The sequence below is a fragment of the Adiantum capillus-veneris genome, chromosome 28, assembly GCF_014529385.1.
Source record: "Adiantum capillus-veneris isolate H3 chromosome 28, ASM1452938v2, whole genome shotgun sequence".
In the NCBI taxonomy this organism is placed as follows: domain Eukaryota; kingdom Viridiplantae; phylum Streptophyta; class Polypodiopsida; order Polypodiales; family Pteridaceae; genus Adiantum; species Adiantum capillus-veneris.
In genome coordinates this window covers 79,216,227-79,239,788 of record NC_140958.1, presented here as the reverse complement: position 1 = coordinate 79,239,788, position 23,562 = coordinate 79,216,227, and the positions used below count along the sequence as shown (strand labels likewise).

At 44.8% G+C, this 23,562-nt stretch overlaps 1 protein-coding gene across 1 annotated transcript; it reads left to right on the top strand.

Moving 5' to 3' along the window:
- The first annotated feature begins 625 nt into the window (after window positions 1-625).
- LOC147420743 (protein yippee-like At5g53940) lies at window positions 626-2,527 on the top strand. The gene is made up of 6 exons (XM_086504743.1): window positions 626-764; window positions 1,026-1,162; window positions 1,512-1,555; window positions 1,767-1,875; window positions 1,967-2,022; window positions 2,115-2,527. The coding sequence occupies exons 2-6, from the start codon at window positions 1,067-1,069 to the stop codon at window positions 2,191-2,193; spliced, it is 384 nt and encodes a 127-aa protein (XP_086360869.1). The 5' UTR covers window positions 626-764; window positions 1,026-1,066; the 3' UTR covers window positions 2,194-2,527.
- Window positions 2,528-23,562: the final 21,035 nt, after the last annotated feature.

Here is a 23,562-nt window from a genome sequence, read left to right as displayed (position 1 = left end):
AGCTCCCCCCTCATGACTAAGTGGCACGGAGCATTTAAGAGGGGAGGGTGAGGGGATCAATGGATGGGAAGTCCACGCGTAGTCGTCGAGGCGATGTGCACCGTAGATCGCTTGTTAAAACTAAACCCGGCCAAGAACTAAACCTGGACATAGGGCCTGTCCGGGTTTAGTTCTAGGCCAGTTTAGGTTTATCATTTATAATACCATGTAAAATGGCATTCCTTTCACATGCATGCGGACGAGCGACGTGATTAGCTCAAGCCTCAAAAAGACATTGGGACACAAAGTCGTGGGTTCCAATCTTGGCTCCCAAATGGTGCCCCCATTTTTTGGATGGTCGTGTCCACCTCAAGATGCCCGCCAAACTTCCCTCGCCGTCGATCCCCTTACCCGCCCCCATGTGCAATCCTGTGTCACTTAGTGTCGTGAGGCCTCCACCTCGAGATGCCTGCTAGACCTCCTACGCTGATCCCCCTTACCCGCCACGTATCACTTAGTGCCATGGCTTGCATATAGCGTATGATGAACTATTGCCATTTACTTGCGTCAGATTGTGATGATTTGCCTCGTCACCCGTATTCTACATCTCCTCTCCTGTTCTCTTTTCTCACGGTCATCGTCTTCATTCTTCCTCGTCTATTGTCAATGTATGTGAAAACCTCGGTATGGCGTGTCTGTGCTTTTTCAAGCATTCCTAGCCAACGCTTCTTCTCCGTACATACATGCCAATCGAGGGGCCTTGCGTCTCACCATAGCAGCAGCAGGTTCGCAAAACTCTCTCTCTCTCTCGCGCGCGCGCACGCGCACGTTGCATCTTTCATTTTCGATTTCAGGCGATCGACTGCATGCACGCTCGCCCTTACACACACACACACACACACACACACACACACACACCATATCGAAAGGAGGCATGCTGTTTGCACCTCAACCCCCATCCTAACATGATGAAAGGGAATCATATACTTTCTTGCTTTGTGCTTTGTGCATTGCGCTTTGATAACTTCCCTTTTGTTGTAAACCAGGTGATCGTCTGGTTATACATTGTTAGTGCAAGATTAGCGCCATGGGAAGGCTTTTCCTAGTGTATCTTGATGGAAGAATTTACAGTTGCCGTTTTTGTCATAGCCATCTGGCGAATTTTGAGGATCTTGTCTCCCGGGTATGCTGTTCCTTATTTGCTTAAGCATGATTAGCTATGGAGTTTCTTTTGTGCGTGTCTGGCTATGAAGTGAAGTGATCTGTGAACAATACCTCCCCGCATATGACACGTTGTGCATAGCGTATGAAAGTATGCAACCCATACTGAAATGCATATGCAAGTCGTCAGCTCGAGTTACATTTGCTAGACACATGAACCTCTTTTGTAACATCATGCATTATGCTCATAGCTAATGCTGTGCGATTCATAAAGCAAGAAGAGGAAGTATTACAATGATTTTTTGTTGGTAATAACTTGATGTCATGATGGGTGTCAATGTTCATTACCTGCTCTGGGATCTTTGTTCCAGGCATTCCACTGCCGGCAAGGGAAGGCTTACTTGTTTAACACTGTGTAAGCTACCTACCTTCTACTTGATAGAGTTGTGATAGGTATCTGTCTTTTTCTTCCAGGTAAGTACTTACTTAATGGGGAATGTTCATTAAATCTGTCTGCTTTTTGTATTTTTTGAACCCTTGTAAATCCATGCAAGGGTGACATTAGAATAATGGGTCTATGCAATAAGAAGGCACATTGGTTTTGATCTTTTTCTGTACTCATACAGAGTCAATGTCTCTGCGGGACCCCTAGAGGACCGTATGATGACAACAGGTCTACATACCGTGTCGGACATATACTGCAACTCTTGCCGTCAAATTGTTGGGTGGAAATATGTGAGTTGCTGATGCCTCCTTAATGATGTGGCCAATGTCGTTTCAGTTTTGTGGTGAAGTCTACTTTGATTTATTTGATCGCTTCTTGCAGGAGAGAGCCTACGAGAAGAGCCAGAAGTACAAGGAAGGAAAGTTTATATTGGAACGGTACTTATCTTTACTGGAATAAATATTTATACTCTAGTGGTTTGAGGCTTGATATTCCTATCCCTTTGAGCTCTCATGTTGCTTCATTGCAGAGCGAGGATGGAAGGAGGTGTTGCTAGTGACATTTTTTCAGATTCCAATCCGACAAGCAGTGATGCTGATGATGCGTAGTCCAGTGTCCATAGAGCAGTATCTGTATATACATTCTGACATCTGATCATGACAGTTAGTTTTCGGATGAGCTGCAGGTTTTCTAAGAAACCGAGCGGTGAAAACTCTATGTTTCATATTGAACTCAAAATTGATTCAATAGAGTTCTTTACAACCTTGTTTGGGTTGCCCTCAATGTGGGCAATCATTTGGATAGAAAGTATTAAACAAGTACACTTCAAAGATGATCTTGTTGGTTTCCATATGGTTTTTGGATGAAGCCAAGGCTTGGGAGCACTCAAGAATGTACAAACGTTTGGTTAAGTTTTTACAAATTGCGGGTGGACTTGGCTTATTTCCCTGTAAATTGATTTCCATGGGAGAAGGAACTCTCTCATGGGTTGTGACTTGTGCAATGTTGATGATGACACCGAGTTTGCTCAGCAGCAAGGCAATGGTTCGATGCATGGGGTGGAAGGCTTAAGGCTAATATTTTGATAGAAAACTTTAGTGACGTACTCTGATAGCCGTCGCAGCATAGATGGTCATTGGTTAGCGAGTTGCTAAAAAAGCTCATCTCACAATCATTTCAACATAGACTTGATGGCCGGGTATTATTAAATTTATCAAAATTGTGACATTTTTGTCAAAAACAACACTCTTTTGCATAGATTCTTCAATGTATTGGTCTGTCACTTAACTTGTTCTATGAATTAGTAATGTGCTAAGGCTGGCAAGCCACATCCCTTCAAGCAGACATGCCTAATCCTCGTACTTTTTGTCAAATGTGGCTCTATTTCTCAAAAGTAGAGATGTGATAGGTGATGGAAATAGATAGATATATAAGTTTGCCTGTTTTGTACTTGTTGCTCGTCTTACAAGTTTTTCGGGTTAGACAGTTTTTGCAGCCGTTCTAAAAAGTTAGTCCCAGTGATGTCTATATTATACTTTTTATAGACATACTCATTACATTTAGATTAAGTGCATTTTAATCCTTGTAAAAATGTTCAGCTTGGCTTAAACAACATTTATTTTCTATAATCAATGTTCCAAGGGTTCCCTTCTTCCATGATTACTTTGTATGACGCCGAAATTGTGAGGCTTATTCATCAAGTATGGTTTTGAGCTAGCCCTAAGCATAATTGGATTTGCCCAAAGACTAGAGAAATTGATAAAAACTTCGGACAGTGGATACCTCGTATAACTTTGGGTGTTGATGAAGTGGTAAAAAAAGGTTGTGGTATAGTCCTTGCCACATATGCATAGGATGATGAGAAATAGAGGTTGCCCCTCCTACTTACTCCTTGCTCGTCTTCCTCGAGTTATGTTGATAGTTGTCATTCTCTCCATTAACACTAGTAGACTAATAGTTCCTTTATGCCTTTTTTGAACGTCCAAAATATTGATGTAAGGGGATCTCCTTCTCAACTTTAGCATGGTCCTAGCAAGATCATAAAACTACACTCTTTTAGTTTTTGAAATGATGATACATGTTCCATGCATTAGAACAAATGTGCATGTTACATGACCACCATTATTTTGATAATCAAGCTTGCGAGGGTCTTCAAGTAGTTTTCTATTTGTTTGTTGATATTTATATTTATATTTATTTCAAACAACACATACTATATATTTTATAGGGTTTGTTTTGGTAAGCTAGGCTAGCCTAATTATAGTTTTGGGCCTAGGACTTGTTTGCTCCCGCTATCGAGTTAAAGAAGGTTGCAATACGTCCTTGGTCGGGGTTATGACACAACCATTATGCAGTATATGGGGCAGATTTAGAGAAAGTCTTACTAATACCACATCATATAGAACGACCGAATACACTAAGCACTGGCTGAAGCTCATTGCTTCTCCCCCCCCCCCCCCCCCCCCCCCCCCCAATATTGCACGCGTAGCTCCCTCGCCAGTGCTCCCGCATCCCCCCTCCTCCCTCGCGCTACGTGCTCCCTTGCCCGCCGTTGGCCAGCCCTCAGCGCGTTGCTACGCAGGTACAACGAGTCCCCCCATCCCCATTTGCCGCCACTTCAACCTCCCGCCCCCTGGCCTCAGCCCTATTGCACCCCCCGCCCCCTTTTTTCCATCCCTTTTTCGCCTCCTTCAAGCCTGTAGGTTGTTTTTTCAGCTTGCTGGCATTCCCCTTGCCACCAACGACCCTATCCTCTCAATAGTAGACACAGAATGACGGCCTCTGCTCCACTCAAAGGGACTCCACAAAGTCCCCTCGCTCGACACCGCGGAGCCGACTCTTCGACTTGCTCTTTCGCCAGAAGAGCAAGCGAGCTTGATGGCCAAAGTGGAGTGCTTGCAGGCCACTTCGGTTATCTGTAAAATCATTGGCACTCGGCCCAGTTGGGGCGAATTTCGGGATCTAATGCAGGCCCGTCTTCTCTCCGATGTGGGCAAGATTACAGATGTCTAGATCCTCAGGAGAGGGTACTATCAGGTCGACTTCGAGTCTGCAGACATGGCGACCAAAGTGATCTCAATGAGCCTGCTCGGCATCAGAGCAACTCGAGCTTACCTCCAACGTTGGCATCACGGTTTCGACCCTACTACAGATGTGCTTGAGGAGGCAGACTTGCCGATTTCGGTTTGCTTTCCAGGCCTGAGGCGAGAGTACCATCCCCTCCTACCCAAGATTGGTTCCATGTTCGGGACAGTTTTGGAGTCTCCACGCTCGGCAGCTTCAGTTGTGGCCAAGGCCGTAGGTCTACCTACTGTGCGGGTTCTTGTTCGTGACACACACTCCCTCCTCAAGGTGGTACTGCTGCCTAGGCTGAGTGGGGGATGGTTTAGACAAAGTGTGGAGTATTCGGGTCACCCGAACCAGTGTTTCATTTGTAGACAGATGGGCCATATGGAAAAGGCCTCTCCTCGTAGGAGACCTCGACCCACAGTGCATGCACAGCCGCCCAAGGCTGAGCAAGCCAAGCAGCCAGGTACACAGGATACACAGGTTGGTACTTCGACAAAGACTAGTGACCAGCCAGCTGATGGTTGGCAGCAGGTGTGTGGCCGCCGCCGTCAGGGGAGAGCTCATCCCACTGCTCCTCCTAGTGGCCGACCTACTGCAGCTCAGCAGCACTGGGTTCCGACTGGGAACTGTTTCGACCCCTTCAGCAGGACCTGCCTGATGAGGCCCCGTCCACTTGTGTTCCTCCACCACCGCCTCCTTCTCCCTCAGTCGTTGCCGCTCCGCCTCCCCCGCCCGTCCCCCCCTCACCTTCACTTTTGTCCCCCGCCCCTCCCCTCTCCTCGATGGGGCACACAGCCTCCATTGGTTCCACTCCACAAAGATACACCATTGGCAATGAGCATACCCGTGCTATTACACATGTGTAAAAGTAACTTTCCATAGTGATCCGGCTCTTTCTCATCCATTGAAGTACGATCATACAAGTGAACTTCCTCCAACTCCCTTGAAATGTATGGCATATCAAATTGTTGAGTATCATGTTGCAATGTTTTTGTGCGAGCATCTTTGTGAGAGCCGCATTCGGCGTTGTGGTCAGATTTTGCGTGGTCGCTATGAGACTTTTTGGTCAGCTGCTTTTGGACCTGGAGGCATCCAGGGTGGGGTATGTATGACTATTGTGAGTCTCTACAGCAGGCCATTGTGGGCAGAGGGATTATTGTGCCAGGCAGGGCTCAATGGATCACTATGCAGGTTCAGGGTTGCCTTGTGGGCTACCTGAACATATATGCGCCCAATGTGGCGAGTGCACGCGCAGAGTTTTGGTCACAGATTGTTGAGTCTTTGCCGCAAGCAGAGCAGTGGTGCATTGGGGGTGACTTCAATATGTTGGAGGACCCTTCTGACAGGATTGGTGGTAGCCATGCTATTGTGCAGGGAGTTGAGCTGGCAGCTTGGGAGAGGTTTTTTATGACTTTGAGGGTTTCGGATGTGTGGCAGCAGTCTCGCTTTGTGAGGCCCCAAGAAAACCTGGCCTTCTCTCGTTCGGACGGCAAAGTGGGAGAAGTGAATCTATCGCGGATAGATCGCTTCTCCACTAGTGACTTTTTCTGTGACTCGGGTCGGACAGTTGGCATCCTGGCAGGGACTTCCTTCTCGGACCATGCACTAGTGATCCTCACAGTGACAGATAGGCAGAGGCGGGGGAGCACGATACTACGCATCCCTGAGAGGGTTTTTCTGGACTCTGCACTCAAAGAGCGAGTAGAGGCTCTTTGGACAGAGAGCTTGGACATGCAGGATTCTCCTGCTACTGCTAACAGAGTGGCCTCAGTACTAGCTCAGCTTAGTCTTTTCTTTCTCCAAAAGTCCTTGACTCGCTTGACTGCAGCAAGAGAGGAGGAGCAGCGTCTCAGACGGGGTGTTGCTTCCTTGCAGAGGATGCAGGAGCAGCATCCACACAGTCCTTGGTTGGAGGAGCCGTTACAGAAGGCTCGCCAGGAGCTTGGTAGCACAGAGGAGCGGTGCCATGAGTTTGCTTTCATCGCCATGTATCTCAGTGGACGCAGGTGGGTGACAAAGTGACTGGTGCTTTCTTCAAGGCAGTGGGACCTCGGCATACGCATGCCAAGGTCATTCAGTTGCGGAGGCCCGACGGGTCAGTTGCTTTTGAGCCAGAGGACATGCGTGCAATTGCTACTAACTTTTACCGTGAGTTACTATCTGCAGAGCCTCAGTCAGAGAGTCATGATGCATGTAGGGAACATGTGTGGGTGTAGATGCCTTGCCTTGTGACTGAGGAGATGCACCAGAGACTTGAGCTTCCACTTCATCTTGAGGAGTAGCACACGGCTCTTAGTGCACTCCCCCGTGGTAGCTGTCCAGGTAAGGATGGCTTGACTCCCAGTTTTTCTTGGAGTACTGGGACTTGCTTGGCCCTGATCTCTGTAGTGCTTTCCAGTACATCTTGCACACAGGAGAGATGACTGACAGCATGAGTGAGGGTCTGATCTACCTCATTCCCAAGGAGGGTGGCTCCTTGGATGGGATTCAACAGTGGCGCCCCATCACCATCCTCAACTCAGCCTACAAAATTCTTTCCAAGGCTCTGAGTTTGAGGATCCAACCACTTCTAGAGAGCCTTATACATGGGACCCAGACTGGTTTTGTGAAGGAGCGTAGTATCCTTGACAACATCTTTACTTTTTGGGAGGCTTCTGCCTTAGCGAGGCTTTGTGGCGAGGATCTGGTGATTCTTCTTCTCGATTTTGAGAAGGCCTACAACAGAGTTGACTGGGACTTTCTGGAGGGCACTCTACGCAGGATAGGCTTCTCAGATCCTTGGATCAAAGGGGTGCCAACTTTGTACAGATGAGCACACAGTCATGTACTTTTGTGAGGAGGTAGAGGCAATCGTTTCACGCTCACATGTTCGGTCAGACAGGGCTGCCCTCTTGCCCCCTTCCTCTTTTTGTTCTATGCTGAGGCGATGAGCAGGTTCTTGGTGTCGTAGGTAGAAGGTTGGTTTGTGGGGCTTAGCACTTCCTATTTGGGGAGATGAGCTTCTGGACGCTGAGTTTGCTGACGACTCAGCCTTGTACTTGGATGGCTAGGAGGCCAACCTTCATAGGTGTGAGCAGGATCTTGAGACCTTCTGTTGTGCATCTGGCGCACTGATCAACTGGAGAAAGATAGTGGCTTTCTCTGTTGGTAGTGCTCCTTTGCCCGATTGGATGCCAGGAGAGGGTTTTAGGTGGATTCCCCCAGGGACTGCAATTCGATACTTGGGCTGTCAGGTTGGTCTCGACTTGTCTCCCGAGCAGTAGATTGCTCCCCTCCTCCTGTCTATCAGGAGGAAGTTGTTACACTGGAGCTTAGCACGACTTTCTTTGGCTGGCAGAGTAGTAGTGGCCAACCAGGTGTTGTTGGCGACTATGTGGTACATCACTTCTTGCCGGATCTTCTCGAGTTCTTGTATCAGCCAGGTAGAGAGTCTGATCAGGAACTTCCTTTGGTCAGGACGTGACACTCAGATAGCCCGAGCCAAAGTGTCTTGGCAAGTCATCACTCTTCCTTGTTCACAGGGAGGGCTTAGGATCATTGACCTAGCACAACAAAGCGGAGCCCTTCTTGGGAAATTCATAGTCAGAGGACTTCTTCCAGGTGAGGAGCCTTGGAAGGATTTCTTGCTACAGTGGCTTCACGCTAGGGCGCCTCAGGTTGGAGGCACTTGGCGACCTTCGATCAGATGGATCTTCACAGAGATGCGCAGAGTTGGTTTGAGCAGGAGACTGGAGGACCGCTTCGCTGTGAGTTTGCTTAGATCTTTGGAGCACTTGCGGCAAGGCCTGGAGCAGCGACAACCTACTTGCACGGAGGAGCGCCTACGACAGCCCCTTGTTTGGAACCCCATGGTTAGCACTCAGAGAGGCCACTTGGTTGGTAGTCGGCCTCATGTTTCCTGGGGTCCCATGGCAACGGGTCCAACGCGCTCTTTAGGTGACTGGTTAGAGTTTTTAGGCTTGTAAGAGGAGTAGGTTGCAGGGTTTCTAGCTATAGGGCATGAGAGGGGTGCAGAGCATGTGCCACGACATCTCAGAGGCAGTTCTAGCTGAGTGACTCACACCTCTCGAGCCAGTAGCACCCAGGTGGATGGGAGCCTTCACACGACTTGAGGTTCTCATCTCAGTCCGGGCCTGCTCAGAGACTATTCCATCCCTTTTTTTCGAGTTACAGGGTGAGGGACGCTTACAGCGAGCTGCATTAGAGGCTCCGTAGGTGGCAGAGTGCTGTTTTCAGAGGATCCGAGTGGTGGGCATCTGTGGGAGGACTTGTGTCATCGATCCTGACCCAGTAGCTCTTGAGACTGGACACTGGAGATTGTGGGCTTGAGAGTGCTATCCACTAGCACGAGTACAGTGGGATCCTAGAGAGTGGATTTGGAGGGACCCTTTCTCTTCTGTAGACCACCCAGGTGTACCGTTCTTTTAGTACAGTATTCGACTGGGACGTCACATACTAGCAGCACAGAGAGAGGCCCGCCCCGCTATACAACACCTCATTGGTAGGAGGAGAGTCTCACAGCTGAGTTCTTGGTAGTCTTCTGGGAGAGGTTGTGGGGCTCCAGACAGCCGAGGCGAGTCACCTTGTTTCAATGGGATGGTCGCACACAGAGCTACAACAGTTGGGAGCTGGCTAGTGCATAGTGGTCTCTCGATCACATGTGCGGCTTATGACCAGCTTGTGGAGAGTCAGCGTCACTGTCTTTGGGACTGTCCTTTGGCACAACAGGTGTGGCTTCCTGTTCTTTGGCTGATGCCTGCTCTCTCCATGGCTCGACAGTACACTTGGGGAGCAGCGGCTTGGTCCACCCTCACGGGCCTGGCACTTCAGTTTGAGCTATCCTCCACCAGCAGGATGATAGTGATGCAAGAGGGGCAACCACACTCCAGCCTGCCACACAGAGCTTACTCCACAGGAGTGGTGCAGTGAGAGAGAGGAGTGTTGGGAGCTCATCAGTGGCCTGACACTCTGGTTCATCTGGCGGGCCCGTTGCTTCCGCATCTTTGAGGCTCGCCCTGTGCCACCAACAGAGTCTGTTCGCGATTTTTGGCTAGAGATGATCCACACTCTCAGAGGACATCTCAAGAGACTACAGGGCAGCTCAGACCGCATGCGGGAGCGTAGAGAGGCTTTCCTTCGACTCTGGCGTCCTGGGCCTTTCTACACCGTGGTCCAGGGTGTACTCCGATGGCACTACTGACCACTTGTGTGGCTTTTCCCTCCTCCCATCTCTTGATTTAGCCTCATTGTACATATGCTGTTTTTTCATTGGGAAAGTCTCCCCATCATGGTTGTTGTAGCCCTCTCTTGTAGAGGTGGTTGTAGCCCTATGGGCAGTTTCATTAAGTAATAGAAGGATCTTTTTCTCGGAAAAAAAAAACCACATCATATAACCACTTTTCACTCTTATTGAAATGGATTGACATAAAGTTAAAGGCATAGTTTATTTTTGCGCTTATTTTAGCCACCTAGCTATGAAAGGCATAAAATTATCGTACAATGCACATTGTACTAAGCTTGATTACCTAGCAGACCTTGCTAGTGGTTCCAACTGCAAGCGTATATCGATAATGTCTAACTAGGCATTTCAACTTCATCCAACTAGGTGGCTTTAGTCTAGTTTCATGACAAAATACCTTTTGAATAATGGTGGGTAGTAGGCTATCCACACAAGTGGCACAAGTGGTAGCCAACTCCACCACTTGTGTGTGAAACTTACTTTAGATTATAGGTGGATGCATGCGTGCGCGTGTGCACGTGCACACACACCCACACCCACACCCACACACGTTGTTTAATTCATTTATGACATTGCTTTTTTTCATATCATATCTAGATCCCTGCAATAATTATTTTTTATAATTAATGTTCCATGCCATTTCAATTTCCATTACTTACTAATTACTTTGACCTGATGTCAAAATTGCCAGATTTCCTCGATGTGCATTACATAACAATATGCTCATTAACCTTGACTTTCAAATTTCTTGAAAGAATCCATCTCAGATTCCTCACACATAACCATCATTGTTAGGAAATATGACGTAGCTAAGTAGATAATTGATTAGATTACTTAATGGAGAGAGATAATTTACACACACAAGAGATTATAGAGGAGAGAGAGAGAGAGAGAGAGAGAGAGAGAGAGAGAGAGTTCACACGATATACGTGGTTCACCCAATGTGGGCTATGTCCACGGGAAAGCAGCCACTCAATGGTTTTAGTACTTCAAAACAAGAAGTAGTTTACAAAGGGATTATACCCTGTTGGAGCTCCCGCCTTACGTCACTCTCACCACCTCACACCCACCTTGTTGCATCAACTTCACACTATGAAATGTGTGTAGAAATGACCTCTTTTTGTAGGCCAAAAGGGCTGCACTCTTTCATGAGAGGCAGCCATGTGTAGCCGCCCTTGTGTAGATAATTCCAAACCAAACCCTCCAATCCGTCCATGTGTGGTCGCCCTTGAGAAGACAAGTCCGCTTTTGAATTCGGCCACCGGCCATTGAATTCGGCCACCAGCCACCGGCCATTGACCACCAGCGACTGACCACCAGCCAATGACTACCGGCCCTCGGCAACCGATCGATCGTTTTTTGACCACTTTTCGGTTGCCATCCGGCCATAATATTCCGGCGAAGCCAGTCTCGAGCTTAGGCTCGAAACTGGGTGTTAAAATTTTGGTTTCCGACGAGTGATTTTATTTTCCGGCGAGTTATTTTTCTTCACGCACGATGGCTTCTCCTCATAATGGGGACCTTACAAATGTGCGTTTTTAACACAGAAAATTGCAAGGGGTAAATCCAGGCTCCATACTTAACAATCTCCCACTTGGAGACTGATCTCCAAACCAAACTTGTGACTGCTTTCCATCCTGGCTTCTTATCCTTGAATGCCGATTGAAGATGAGAAAAAGCTCAACTTCTCCTTGTTGATCACCTTTGTAAACATGTCTGCAGAATTTTCACTTGTATGTACCTTTCCTAGCTTTAGCTGTCCCTCTTCCAAAAGAGTGCGTATGAAGTGATATCTCACCTCGATGTACTTTGTCCTTGAATGAAAGGCTAAGTTCTTCGCAAGATGGATAGCACTTTGGCTATCATTCTACAAGACATAATTGTCTTGTTTGAATCCAAGCTCTTCTAAGAATCTGTGAAGCCACAAAATTTCTTTGCTTGCCTCCGTCATTGCTACATACTCTGCTTCCGTGGTAGAAAGTGAAACCACTTTCTGCAGCTTTGAAGCACAGCTTACTACTGTGCCTCCAATCGTGAAGACATAGCCAGTAGTGCCCCTTCGAGTATCTTTGTCACTTGCCATATCTGCATCAGCATACCCTTCTAAAAAAATATCAGTTCCTCCAAAATACAAAGCATTTGTTGTTGTCCCTTTTAGATACCTAAGTATCCACTTCACAGCTTGCCAGTGCTCTTTACCTGGGTTGTCCATGAACCTACTTACAACTCCCACTGCATGTGCAATGTCTGGTCTTGTCCAGACCATAGCATACATAAGAGAACCTACAGCTACAACATATGGAACTTTAGACATATAGGCTATCTCCTCTTGTGTCTTTGGACACATATCCTTGGTTAGTTTAAAGTGACCAACCAAAGGTGTAGAAACCGTTTTTGCATTTTGCATTGCAAACCTTTCTAGTACCTTCTTGATGTAATCCTCTTGAGATAGCTTTATTGTCTTCTTCGTCCTTTCCCTTGATATCTTCATACCAAGTATCCTCTTTGCAGCACCTAAATCTTTCATTGAAAAATATTTAGACAGCTCCTCTTTTACGTCTTTGATGTCCTGCATGTTAGCACTTGCAATCAACATGTCATCAACATACAACATTAGGATGATGAAATTCCCATCTCCCAAATTCTTCGTGTAGATGCAATGATCTGAGTTGCATCTTCTGAATCCATGATCTAACATCCATCGATTGAACTTTAAGTACCATTGTCTTGATGCTTGCTTTAAACCATACAAGCTTTTTTTTAATTTGCAAACCATTTTCTCCTTACCTTTTACTTCATACCCCTTTGGTTGAAGCATGTAAATTTCCTCCTCTAAGTCACCGTGAGGGAATGCCGTATTTACATCCATTTGCTCAAGATTTAGATCATGAGTATCCACAAGCCTTAAGACAAACGTAATTGAGTTCATTTTTATAACATGAGAAAATATTTCATTGAAATCAATATCTTTCTTTTGAGAAAACCCTTTTATCTCAAGCTTAGATTTGTACCTTTCCTTCCCACCTTCTTCTTCCTTCAGCTTGTACACCCATTTGTCCCAAGTCTAAGCTTGAGACTCAGTCTCCTTCTTCTTCTTGGACTAGCAATCCTTCTTGACGTGGCCCTTCTTGCCACAGTTCCAAAATTCAAAAACTGACTTTGTGCGTGACTTGCTCTGTCTTGAGCGATCACGACTCTTTTGGTTTTTGAACCTCTCCTTAGGCCTTCCTCTTGGTTCCAATGATAGTGCAACACTTGATGATTCTCCTGTGCTTCTCCTTCGTATTTCCTCGCTTAGGAGAACACCCACAACATCATCAAACTTAAGAGTATTTGTGCCAAAAATAGAATTACTTACAGCCATCACAAGGCTGTCCCAACTAATCGGTAGAGATGATAGTATAAGGAGAGCTTGCACTTCGTCATCAAAATTGATTTTCACCGATCGAAGTTTATTTATGTTTGTGTTAAAGTTATTTAGGTGTTCTGCAACTAAACCATTCTCTGCCATCTTTAGATTGAACAAGCGCTTCATAAGAAATACCTTATTGGATGCCGATGGTTTCTCGTACAAGTCGTCAAGTGACTTCATCAAGTCCTCTGTGGTCTTCATCTCCGAAACATTGAAGGCAACCGTTGACGCCAAGCTTAACCGGATTGTTCCCAGTGCCTTTTGATCAAGGACAATCCATGCTTCATTTGCCATTGTTGCGGGCTTCTTCACAAGACCGCCTAGTGGCAAATAGAGGTCCTTCTGGTAGAGATAGTTTTCAATCTGTATCTTTCAATGTTGGTAGTTTTTGCCGTTGAACTTCTCAATCTTGCGCTTCCCTTCCTCCGTCATAACTCCCACTCAATTCAAGGAATCCCTTCCTTGAGATAATTTAGTTACGAGCAAACCTTGCTCTGATACCAATTGTTAGGAAATATGACGTAGCTAAGTAGATAATTGAGTAGATTACTTAATGGAAAGAGATAATTTACACACACAAGAGATTATACAATAGAGAGAGAGAGAGAGAGAGAGAGAGAGAGAGAGAGAGTATTACACACGATATACGTGGTTCAGTCAATGTGGGTTACGTCCACGGAAAAGCAGTCACTCAATGGCTTTAGTACTTCAAAACAAGAAGTGTTACAAAGGGATTATACCCTGTTGGAGCTCCCGCCTTGCTTCACTCTCACCACCTCATATGCACCTTGTTGCATCAACTTCACACTATGAAATGTGTGTAGAAATGGCTTGGCCAAAAGAGCTGTCCTCTCTCATGAGAGGCAGCCATGTGTAGCCGTCCTTGTGTAGATAAGTCCAAATCGGACCCTCCAATTTGCCCATGTGTGGAAGCCCTTGAGAAGACAAGTCTGCTTTTGAATACCGCCACTGGCCACCGGCCATTGACTTTCGACCACCGGCCACCGACCATTAACTACCACCGGTCAACCAACTGGTCGTTTTTCAACCACTTTCCGGCCGCCGTCCGACCATAATATTCCGACGAGTTATTTTTAATTTTCGGCAAGTTATTTTTCTTCACGCACGAAGTCTTCTCTTCATAATGAGACCTTACAAATGTGCGTTTTTAACACAAAAAATTACAAAGGATAAATCAAGCTCCATACTTAACAATCGTGGCTCTGATTCAAAATTGATGCTTTACAAATCAAAGGTGGTTTGTTTCTTGATATTATAGCCTATCATTGCCATTAAGGAAAAATGTAGTACCCCATAGATACATAAGACTCTGCCTTACAAATAGCATATACCATGGGTGATTATAGCCTTCACATATAGAAGACCTACCTCCCTACAACGGGCCTTTGCACAACTTTTATTAACCTACAAAATGAGTTCCACAACCATACATATGTATTGCTCTCAAAGAGGACTTGTGCTTGAAATAATAATGTGATTGGTGTCAATGTTTTTCGTTGTCTTTAATCATTAGTTGAGGAAGATAAAATGTTTTTTTTAAAATTGATGTCACAAGAATTTAGACTATATTTCTTGATAACCTTTTTAACTTTTAGTTCTTATTTTGCTTAGATTGTAAAAATTTTGGGAGATTCTCTTGCTACCTGTTATCTTATTGCTTTCTTTAGTATGTAGAATACCAGGAAATATTTGGACCTTCTAGGGGCTCTTTTGATTAAGAAGGATGAAGAAGGTGGGAGACAGTAAGTTTCCATTGCTTAGCGATGTCTGTTCGCCGGCGACGTAGAAAGTTTGTGTACTGAAGATGTGGGGATAGGACGATGGATTGGATTTCTTGCAGTGTTGAAGGATGCTCCAAATCGGTTTTGCTTGCTGAAGTCAAGGAATGAATCGTCTGTATGTGAGGCGTTTGCGAGCGGATAAGCGACGGCCATGGCTGCTGCTTTTAAGTTCTCCAGCAACGCATCGTCTCCTTTTTCTCAGCACAATACCTTAGGTTTTCTTTCTTCACGTGTGGACATAGTTAATAATCGCGCTCATTAGTCAATAATCGCGCTCACTGATTTGTGCCTACGTTTTTTTTTCCCTTCTTCCTTTGGTGATGTAAAATTACGATTATCAAGGCTGCCTCCTAAAATCCCAGCCTTAAGTCCCTATCAAACAAACGATTATTAACTCTTTGTCTCATTTTGGTGTAAAAAGGGAGGAGTCCATTACCTATCTCATAAAGCCTAGGTGCCTTGAAGATCTTGAGCTTAATCAAGTGGTGTAAGTCCGCGACACTCGATAATGGAACTCGACAATCTGGTTGCAAATGAGGATATTGTTAAATTCTCACAGATGCTAGCGACGAAAAAAAAATCCGAAATGGAGCTAGTTGTCCCGATGGAGGTAGGTGGTGGCTCGCTCTTGAGACCGATGCATGATACGGAAATGTTAGGCCCCAACTCGCCAAAGGTTGCAACCATGAAAGATGACAAAAGTGTCCCGACTGAAAAAGTTCTCTCTGATGAAACAAGTGAGAAAATGGGCTCAGCGCAAGGGTTCAAATTCGAGGTAAAAACCCTCAAAGACGGGGTTCCTCAGGGTCCCATCTGTGCGAACGTAAATAAAGCGTCAAGTGCATCTGCTACTCGTAGGCCAGGTATTTCGTTTGCTAGCATACTCAAGGGGCATAACTCTTAAGGATTTTGGAAAAGACTCAGTAGAAGGGATATCAAGTGAAGGAGATATAAAAAACTTGCAGAATGCAAAAGCTAGACTGCAACAAGAGCTCATGGAAGTCAACAAAAAGATCGAGTCCGGCCCTAACAACAACAAAAGAACTTGCTCCCATGCAGAAGACAGTGGGCTGGTAGAAGACGGGTTGGCAGATCGAGCCTTCTCTGCTTTAAAAAAGTCTTTGCCACAACAGGTGGAGGTTGCCGAGGCTATTACTGTAGCGATTCCACCGGCACTTATCAAAAAGCAGTTAGCCAGGCAAGCTAAGCTAACGCTTGTATTTGGGTTCAGTGGAAGAATCCCGAACAGGTTTGAGATGATTCAATGGCTTTAGGGCCCTCAAATTCTTGGTCATGGAGGAGCAGTAGAAAGTACTTTTTACCTAGCTAAAGGTTTTTTTTCAGTAAGATTCAAAGAGGCCTCCGATGTGGAAAAGATTCTTGACAAACGGCCCCTAGTATTTAATAGGACTACGGTTTGTGTGATGCCTTGGGAGCCAGTGTTCGACTCAGCTGAATCTCTACAAGAGTTTCATCCGGTCTAGGTTGAGTTTGTGGGACTGCCTAGCTGGCTGTGGGAAAATATCACGATGCTTGCTAGCCAATTGGGCACTCCCTTATTCATACCTAGCAAGAGAGGGTTTGACAGAACCTCAAACAGGGTTTGTATAGGATGGGATGCGTCTAAAACACCACCTAAGAGCATGGTTATCAATGTCAGAGCTGGGCTTGTTACTCTTCCGCTAAACTTTGGTACATACTTTGGGGCATATTTTAAATGCAACAACTTTGGTCACTTCGCCAAGGATTGCCCCTTAAAGTCTAATGATACTGCAGCTCCGGCAACACAGGCCCCCAATAAAATGGAATCCCCGATGGAAGGGCTGGAGAAGCAAGGAGGCAGTAACGAAGGGACAAATGCAGGGAAGGATAAAGGAGATATGGTATGTGAGAAAATGGATATTAAGATGTAAGAAAAGATTGTGGAGGAATCGATTCCCATACAATGAGCTTCCGAAGGTGCAGGCAACAATAATAGGATCATTACTCCCGTCGCTACCCCCAAATTTATGACAGTGACAACGGCGACGGCTGTCCAAGTCCGTGGTTTGAAAAGAGCCAAAAGAGTGAAGGTGGTTCCAGAGACTCCAAAGTGCTTCAAGTAGTGAGAACACTTTAGGTGAAAGGATCTACTTCATCCTCCACCCCTTCGAAAGGAGGGGGGTTCATTGTCCCGCTGCACAATCCATTTGCAGCACTACAAGAAAAGAAATCCCCTGACTTGGAACCCCCGGATTCTCCTGAGACCAAGGAGAAGGGGGGAGGGAATGATTCGGATGCTGAAGAATGTGTTCCTTTATCCCAATGAACCCCTCATTAATGATGGAGTCTCTCACTATCCAATCTTGGAATGTAAAGGGGTTGAAAATCTCTAAGAAGACTCAAGAGTACCCTATTCTGGGAGGAAATAAAAAAGGAGAAGACAGTCAATTGCTGGGCCATCCAGGAACACCACTTAGATGCCCATAGCAAGAGAAAATAGGTGCTAGGAAAGAAACTGGTATTCTATGGAGAAGGAAGTAACGGCTTCAGTGACATCCTTAGCATTGCAGACAGAGAACTGGAGCCGAAGTTGGTTCTTAACCACCCATCCGACAGAATCCTCGGGATTAGAATCAGATGGGAAGGGCATCCCTTCACCATTGTGAATGTGTACGGCCCTTGCAATGCAAAGGAAAGATCTAAACTATGGATGCAACTTAGAGATACTCCTATTGAAGGGGAGTGGCTGTTAGTTGGCGACTTTAATATGGTAGAAAAGAGCAGGGATAAAACAGGATCCCTAGTATGCTGGCTGGCTCAGAAAGATCTAAATGGCAAATTTTGTGTGAAAAGTGGGCAATGATCGACTTATGGGAAGTTGGCCCATGGAACAGCACACCTGGTTTCACCTACACAAACCTCCAGTACGCCCGCACTGCCTCCAGGCTGGACAGATGCTATTGCTCGCACCAAGTTGACTGGGTACCGGCGTTGATGGAGATGAAGGTAGTCCCAACAAAAAGCCTTTCGGATCACATTCCTCTGCACATACATTTTAAGAAGAATAAAGAAGAGGAGAAGACCCCAAGAGGTGAGAAAAAACTGTTAGTAATAGGGGCACACCTATTCAAAGACCCTCTTTTTAGGAATCTAACCAAGAAAGCACTGGGTAAGCTCAAAAAAGATATCGACCTCAACAAACACAATGCGTGGGACCTCTTTGCTCTTGTTGCCACTGTCCCAGAAGTGCCCAAGGCGCTTCAGACCCTTAATATTAAGCTTCCTGGCTGTCTCAATCCAATAGGGAGTTTGTGGCGGATCTACAACTTTGGAAAGCCAGGGGGACCAATGCAGAATGGAGTTCTTGAAGTATCTGGCTTCTTCCCCCCACTTTAAGACTCCTGCTGCGCTATTACATTTTCTTACCAATTCTCCTGAGCTGCCCCCCAGTCTTAAGGTAGACCACGCCGGGGCTAACAGTTTGTCATGAACCTCCACCCCTCTCCACTTTCCACCCTTCGAGCCAAGTTTAGCTGGTTCTATCATATCTCTGATCATGACAGCCCAAACTTGATCCTGTTTAGCCAGGGAAACAACAAATTTGGCGCAACAAGCTTCTGCATGGGCCACAGGGTTGAGAATTATGAGGCCTCCTTGATTCCTCAGCCGAGCAACTGATTCCCACCGAGCCCATTGCCATGGCCTGGAAGATTTCGTGTTATTTTTCCATAAAAATATTTTTATAGGTTTTAAGAACTCTTTCCAGTGACACTTAGCCATCTTGAGAAGCGGGCTAGTAAAGGCAATATAAGGAATCATAAAGGCATTCATCACTTTTATCCGACTCGGGAATGGGAGAAGAGCATACTTCCACCTACTGATTTTTGTTTTGATTTTTTCAAGCACCCACTCAAATCTTTGCTTGTGAGTTACGTCCACCCCCAAGGGGGCTCCCAGATGTCTAAAGATATTCCCTTTTGTGAAAATCTCCCCCGATCAGACAGAAGGGTCAAGTGAGTCATTTTTCGATAGGTGATCAGCCTTGACTTCTCTATATTACACTGGGACCCCGAAGCTACTGAGAATATTTGTACAATCTCCAGAGCTTTTCTAATGACCTGGGGACACACCTTCAAGAAGAGGAGAGAGTCATCTGCAAAAAGTTTTGCTAGGAGTTGGCTATTTCCAGGTAAGGCAAGGCCTTGCAACTCCCCTCTTTCAACACTAGCTTCGAGCATCGTGATTAGAGGATGTGATCCTATGGCGAAAAGTAGGGGGGCCAGAGGGCATCCCTGCTTAATGGATTGACCTTTTGACCTCAAAAGAGCCCACAATTCTATCATTGAATAGGAGCTCTGACTGGCTTCCAGCCCCCATTACACGTACCAGCCGACAATGATAGGGAGAGATGATCTTGGTTAGTAAGGGGGCTAGTCTAAGGGCTACTGCTTTAGCTATAATTTTGTAGGCCACCGACATCATCGTTATAGGGCGCCAATGTTTCAGTTGAGAACAACAGATCTGTTTTGGGATGGGTTTGATAAGCCCTCTCTTTACACTTATCTCCATCGACCCTTCGACCATGGCTTTATTGGCTAATGTTGTGATTGGGGCCTTGAGATCATCCCAAAATTCTCTATAGAATTCCACCGTCATCCCATCCCAACCAGAGGACTTTTCCTTGCCAAGGGCTTGCAATGCTAGTGAACATTCATATTTGGAGAATGCCCGTTCCAAGCTATTAGCTTATGAGTGGGGAATTTCCTTCTTGACACTCTGAAGTAGGGTCCCTCTGGATTCTTCCACTTCTTGGGACTGGGTCTCTGGCCGTCCAATGATTTGACTGAGATAGCTCAACATCAAACCAGCCATTTCATCTTGGTTATGAACTGCTGTCCCTTTCTCATCATCGAGCGAGCGGACGAGGCCCCGGCTCTTCTTGATTTTTAAAGCCCTAAAAAACTGAGCTTGATTGGAGGCTTCAGGTTGAAGAAAAGTCTCCTTGGAGAGAAGCCTTGCCTTTCTGATATCTTCTAATTGCTCATTAGCAAGGTTAGATTTGGCTTCAAGCCATCGTGTGTGCTCCTCCTCAGTCGCATGCCCATTGGCTTTTATGGAGAAAATGTGATACCGTCTTTGGCATCTGAAATTTCAACAAGTAATTTGGAGCTTGCATGTTATCTTCAATGAATCAAAGATGCATAGGAAACCTATCAGAGAGGTGGAATATCAAAAAGTTAGACTCAATGATGTAGCCTCGATTGAGATAGCCTAATAGATCAGTCTACTAGTGAAGTTCCTACCGCTAGTAGTACTCTACGGAGAGCGGATTCCAGTAGTCAAGTAGTGAGGATATCAGTGAGAGCCTCTCATGGACATGAGCATTTTCAAACTATCTATTAGTCATACCGACTGCAAAGAGCTAACTTGCTACCAAGAGACTATTCATATGGAAGATGGCATGAACTGGGAGCAGGTTATATAATCAAAATGCAATTTTATTATGGAAAATGAGACTTGGAAACTAACAAAATTAACAAGCTTTGCCTTCCAATCAGTGTATAAGAAGAAATACATGGCAGATGATCCCGAGCCTAAGTATAAGGCTAGATTGTGTACTAAGGGATTCAAGCAAAAGAAAGGCATGGATTTTGATGAGATTTTCTCTCCATTAGTCAAGATGAATACATTATGTCTTATGCTTGGACTAGTAGCCATTGAGGACATTGAACTTGTCCAAACGGATATGAAGATGGCATTTCTTCATGGGGATATGGAAGAGGATGTTTACATAAAGAAACTAGAGGGATTTGAAGTTAAACTTGACAAGGCTATAAAGGCAAAACTAGTGTGTAGACCATGAAAGGCATTGTATGGCCTTAAGCAAGGCTCAAGGCAGTGGTACCAAAAATTTGACAAGTACATGCATGCCCAAGGTTAGGTGAGGAGACAAGAAGACCACTACTTGTACACGTAGAAGCTAGTGATGGTTTTCTAATCATCTTGATACTTTATGTCCTTGATATGCTCATTTTCGAGAAGTCTAAGGATGAGATTTCTATCCTGAAGAAATCACTTTAGCAAGCAGTTTTCTATGAAGGATTTAGGAGATGCCAATGACTTTCTTGGTATGCATATCAAGAGAGATAGAAAGAATGGAATACTAGAGTTATGTCATGCAACATATATCCACACAATTTTGCAATGTTTCAATATGCAGGGGGGGGGGGGGGGGGGGGGGGGGGGGCTTCATTAAGTACCCCAATGCAAGCTTAACAAAGATGATGCTCCCACATCTGATGCCAAGAAAGCAAAAATGGCAAAGGCGGCATGCTCTTTAGCAGTAGTTAGTTTTATGTACACCATGGTCGCCACACCAGACCAAACATTGCATTTGTAGTGGGAGTGGTTAGCATATTTATGGAAAATTGTGACAAAAAGCACTAGGAAGTAGTGAAGCACATTTTGAGATACAACACTCTTATAGATGAAATGGGAAAATCCCACAACTTTGGGACTAATTTCAATGCCTATTCCTATTTTCCATTTGATCTAGAAAAAATTCATTTATTTTGGGAATGTTATAGATAAGTTTTTTGTTGAGGACTTGTGTTACATTAGACAAAGAGATAGATTCTCAAGAAAATGGTGGTTGAGAAACACCTTTTTTTGTCCCATCCAAAATTTTATTTCATGTTAATGTTAATTGATACTTTATAAAATCATATATAACAAGAAAAACAATATATGAAAATGAAATGCTATTTACTTTTCTCCCATTAAGCTAGCTTGTTTTTCTCCACAACATTGGATGGTATTTTGATTGCTTCTACAAGTCTTCCACCCCTTGGAGTCCATGACCACACAAATGCATCAACACACTCCCAATGCTTTGGGTCAGCAAGACTGCAGCACCAATTCTTTTTTTTAAAACTCCTCATATTGTTCTTGGATTGTGGATTTTTGTTTCAATGTTTTGGTGCCCAGTATTGAATGAAAAATTTCTTGTAGTTAGGAGATGAGCTGTCTACGTCAACATCTGACTCTGCAACTCCGAGCCATATCGAATATTCTGGATTTGCGGGTCTCACAAGAACAAAACCCCCTTTACTTACATCAATTTGAGGCATGAAGGCTTCCTGTGGCCTTGCACTTTGAGAACCAACATAGTGATCATTCAATTCTTCATATCTTAGAAACTCATATGTGTCTTCCTCTATCTATTGCATTCGATGACTCCCTGTAGTCTTTGGCCAAAATGATGTATATTCATCGGTTCGCTTATTTGTTGGTTGTTCAAGCTCACTAATTATTTTTTGCCAAAAAATAAGAACTGGCTCCATGTATTTTGTAGAATCGTGCTCCTTTACCTTTAATAGAGTCCATCTTTTCCAGAATTCAAGATATGTCTTAATCCCTTGAATAACAAGCGGACTATCCCTCACATAGTTTTCTATAGGAACCACATTTGGACAACCTACTGGCAATTTTGGTTTCCCTTGATCATCTTTTTTCCACAACTCAATTCCTGACTCCCTCGGCATCCAATCAAGTGCTTTGGGGTGAATTTTGTACTGCATTACTGGGATTTCACCTTGCATAAAGAAATGAAATTGAAGTGCATAGAGTGTCTAACAAGAGCATCTTCTCCATCACACATGTACCCTTTAACAGAGGATTTGTAGTCAGGAACTTGTGTCATCAAAAATGGTGTTGGAGCTAAGCTTTCACATTTTTGAAAATGTTCCATCAAATGTGGAAAAGTGAATGTCATTCCTATTTGCAATCTCTCCAAGAACCTGCTAAACATTGCATCTATGTCCTCATGTGTATTACCCACCATTAAGAATCCCAAATGCACGGTTTTGAAAACACCTTTTGCTACTAGTGAGGATAAGTATGTAAATAAATATCGATTCTTATTCTCTTCTACACAATTATCTACCTTTGGCAAAAGATTCTAAGGCAATTTTTGAAACACGGGAGTGGACATGGTATCCACAACACATTGAGAGGAGGTGGATTGCAAGTTAGCAATCTCTTCATTACATCCTTCAATAGCCAACGATGGTGTTACTGTTGATGCATTCCCCTCACGGTCTTTCATCATTATGTTTTGGTGGTCTAAAGTTGTCCTTGAATTCAATGCATTGAACAATGTTACATTGTTGTGTGGCATACCATCATGGCATAAATCTCCTAGCCCATGGTTTTCTGTTCTTTCCAAATTCTGTAAGCATAATGCAAGGAAACCAATTGTAGCATTCGGATCTGACCATTCAACGAGAAATGACCATACATCCCATGACCATGTCCATGTGTTATCATACATGTTAATGATACTTGCAACTGATATGCATTCACATAGTCTTTTGAATTCACTTGCAATCTAGGTATTGCTGTCTTGTTTTGGTCCATTTTATCATGTATAATGAGTCATAAATACTTATCCTTTTGCAATTGGGAGAACATA

Coding starts and splice junctions, on each gene's coding strand:
- LOC147420743 (XM_086504743.1), top strand. CDS start 1,067: ATGGGAAGGCTTTTCCTAGTGTATCTTGATGGAAGAATTTACAGTTGC. Junction 1,556..1,766: donor GCTTACTTGTTTAACACTGT/GTAAGCTACCTA, acceptor GTACTCATACAG/AGTCAATGTCTCTGCGGGAC. Junction 1,876..1,966: donor AAATTGTTGGGTGGAAATAT/GTGAGTTGCTGA, acceptor CGCTTCTTGCAG/GAGAGAGCCTACGAGAAGAG.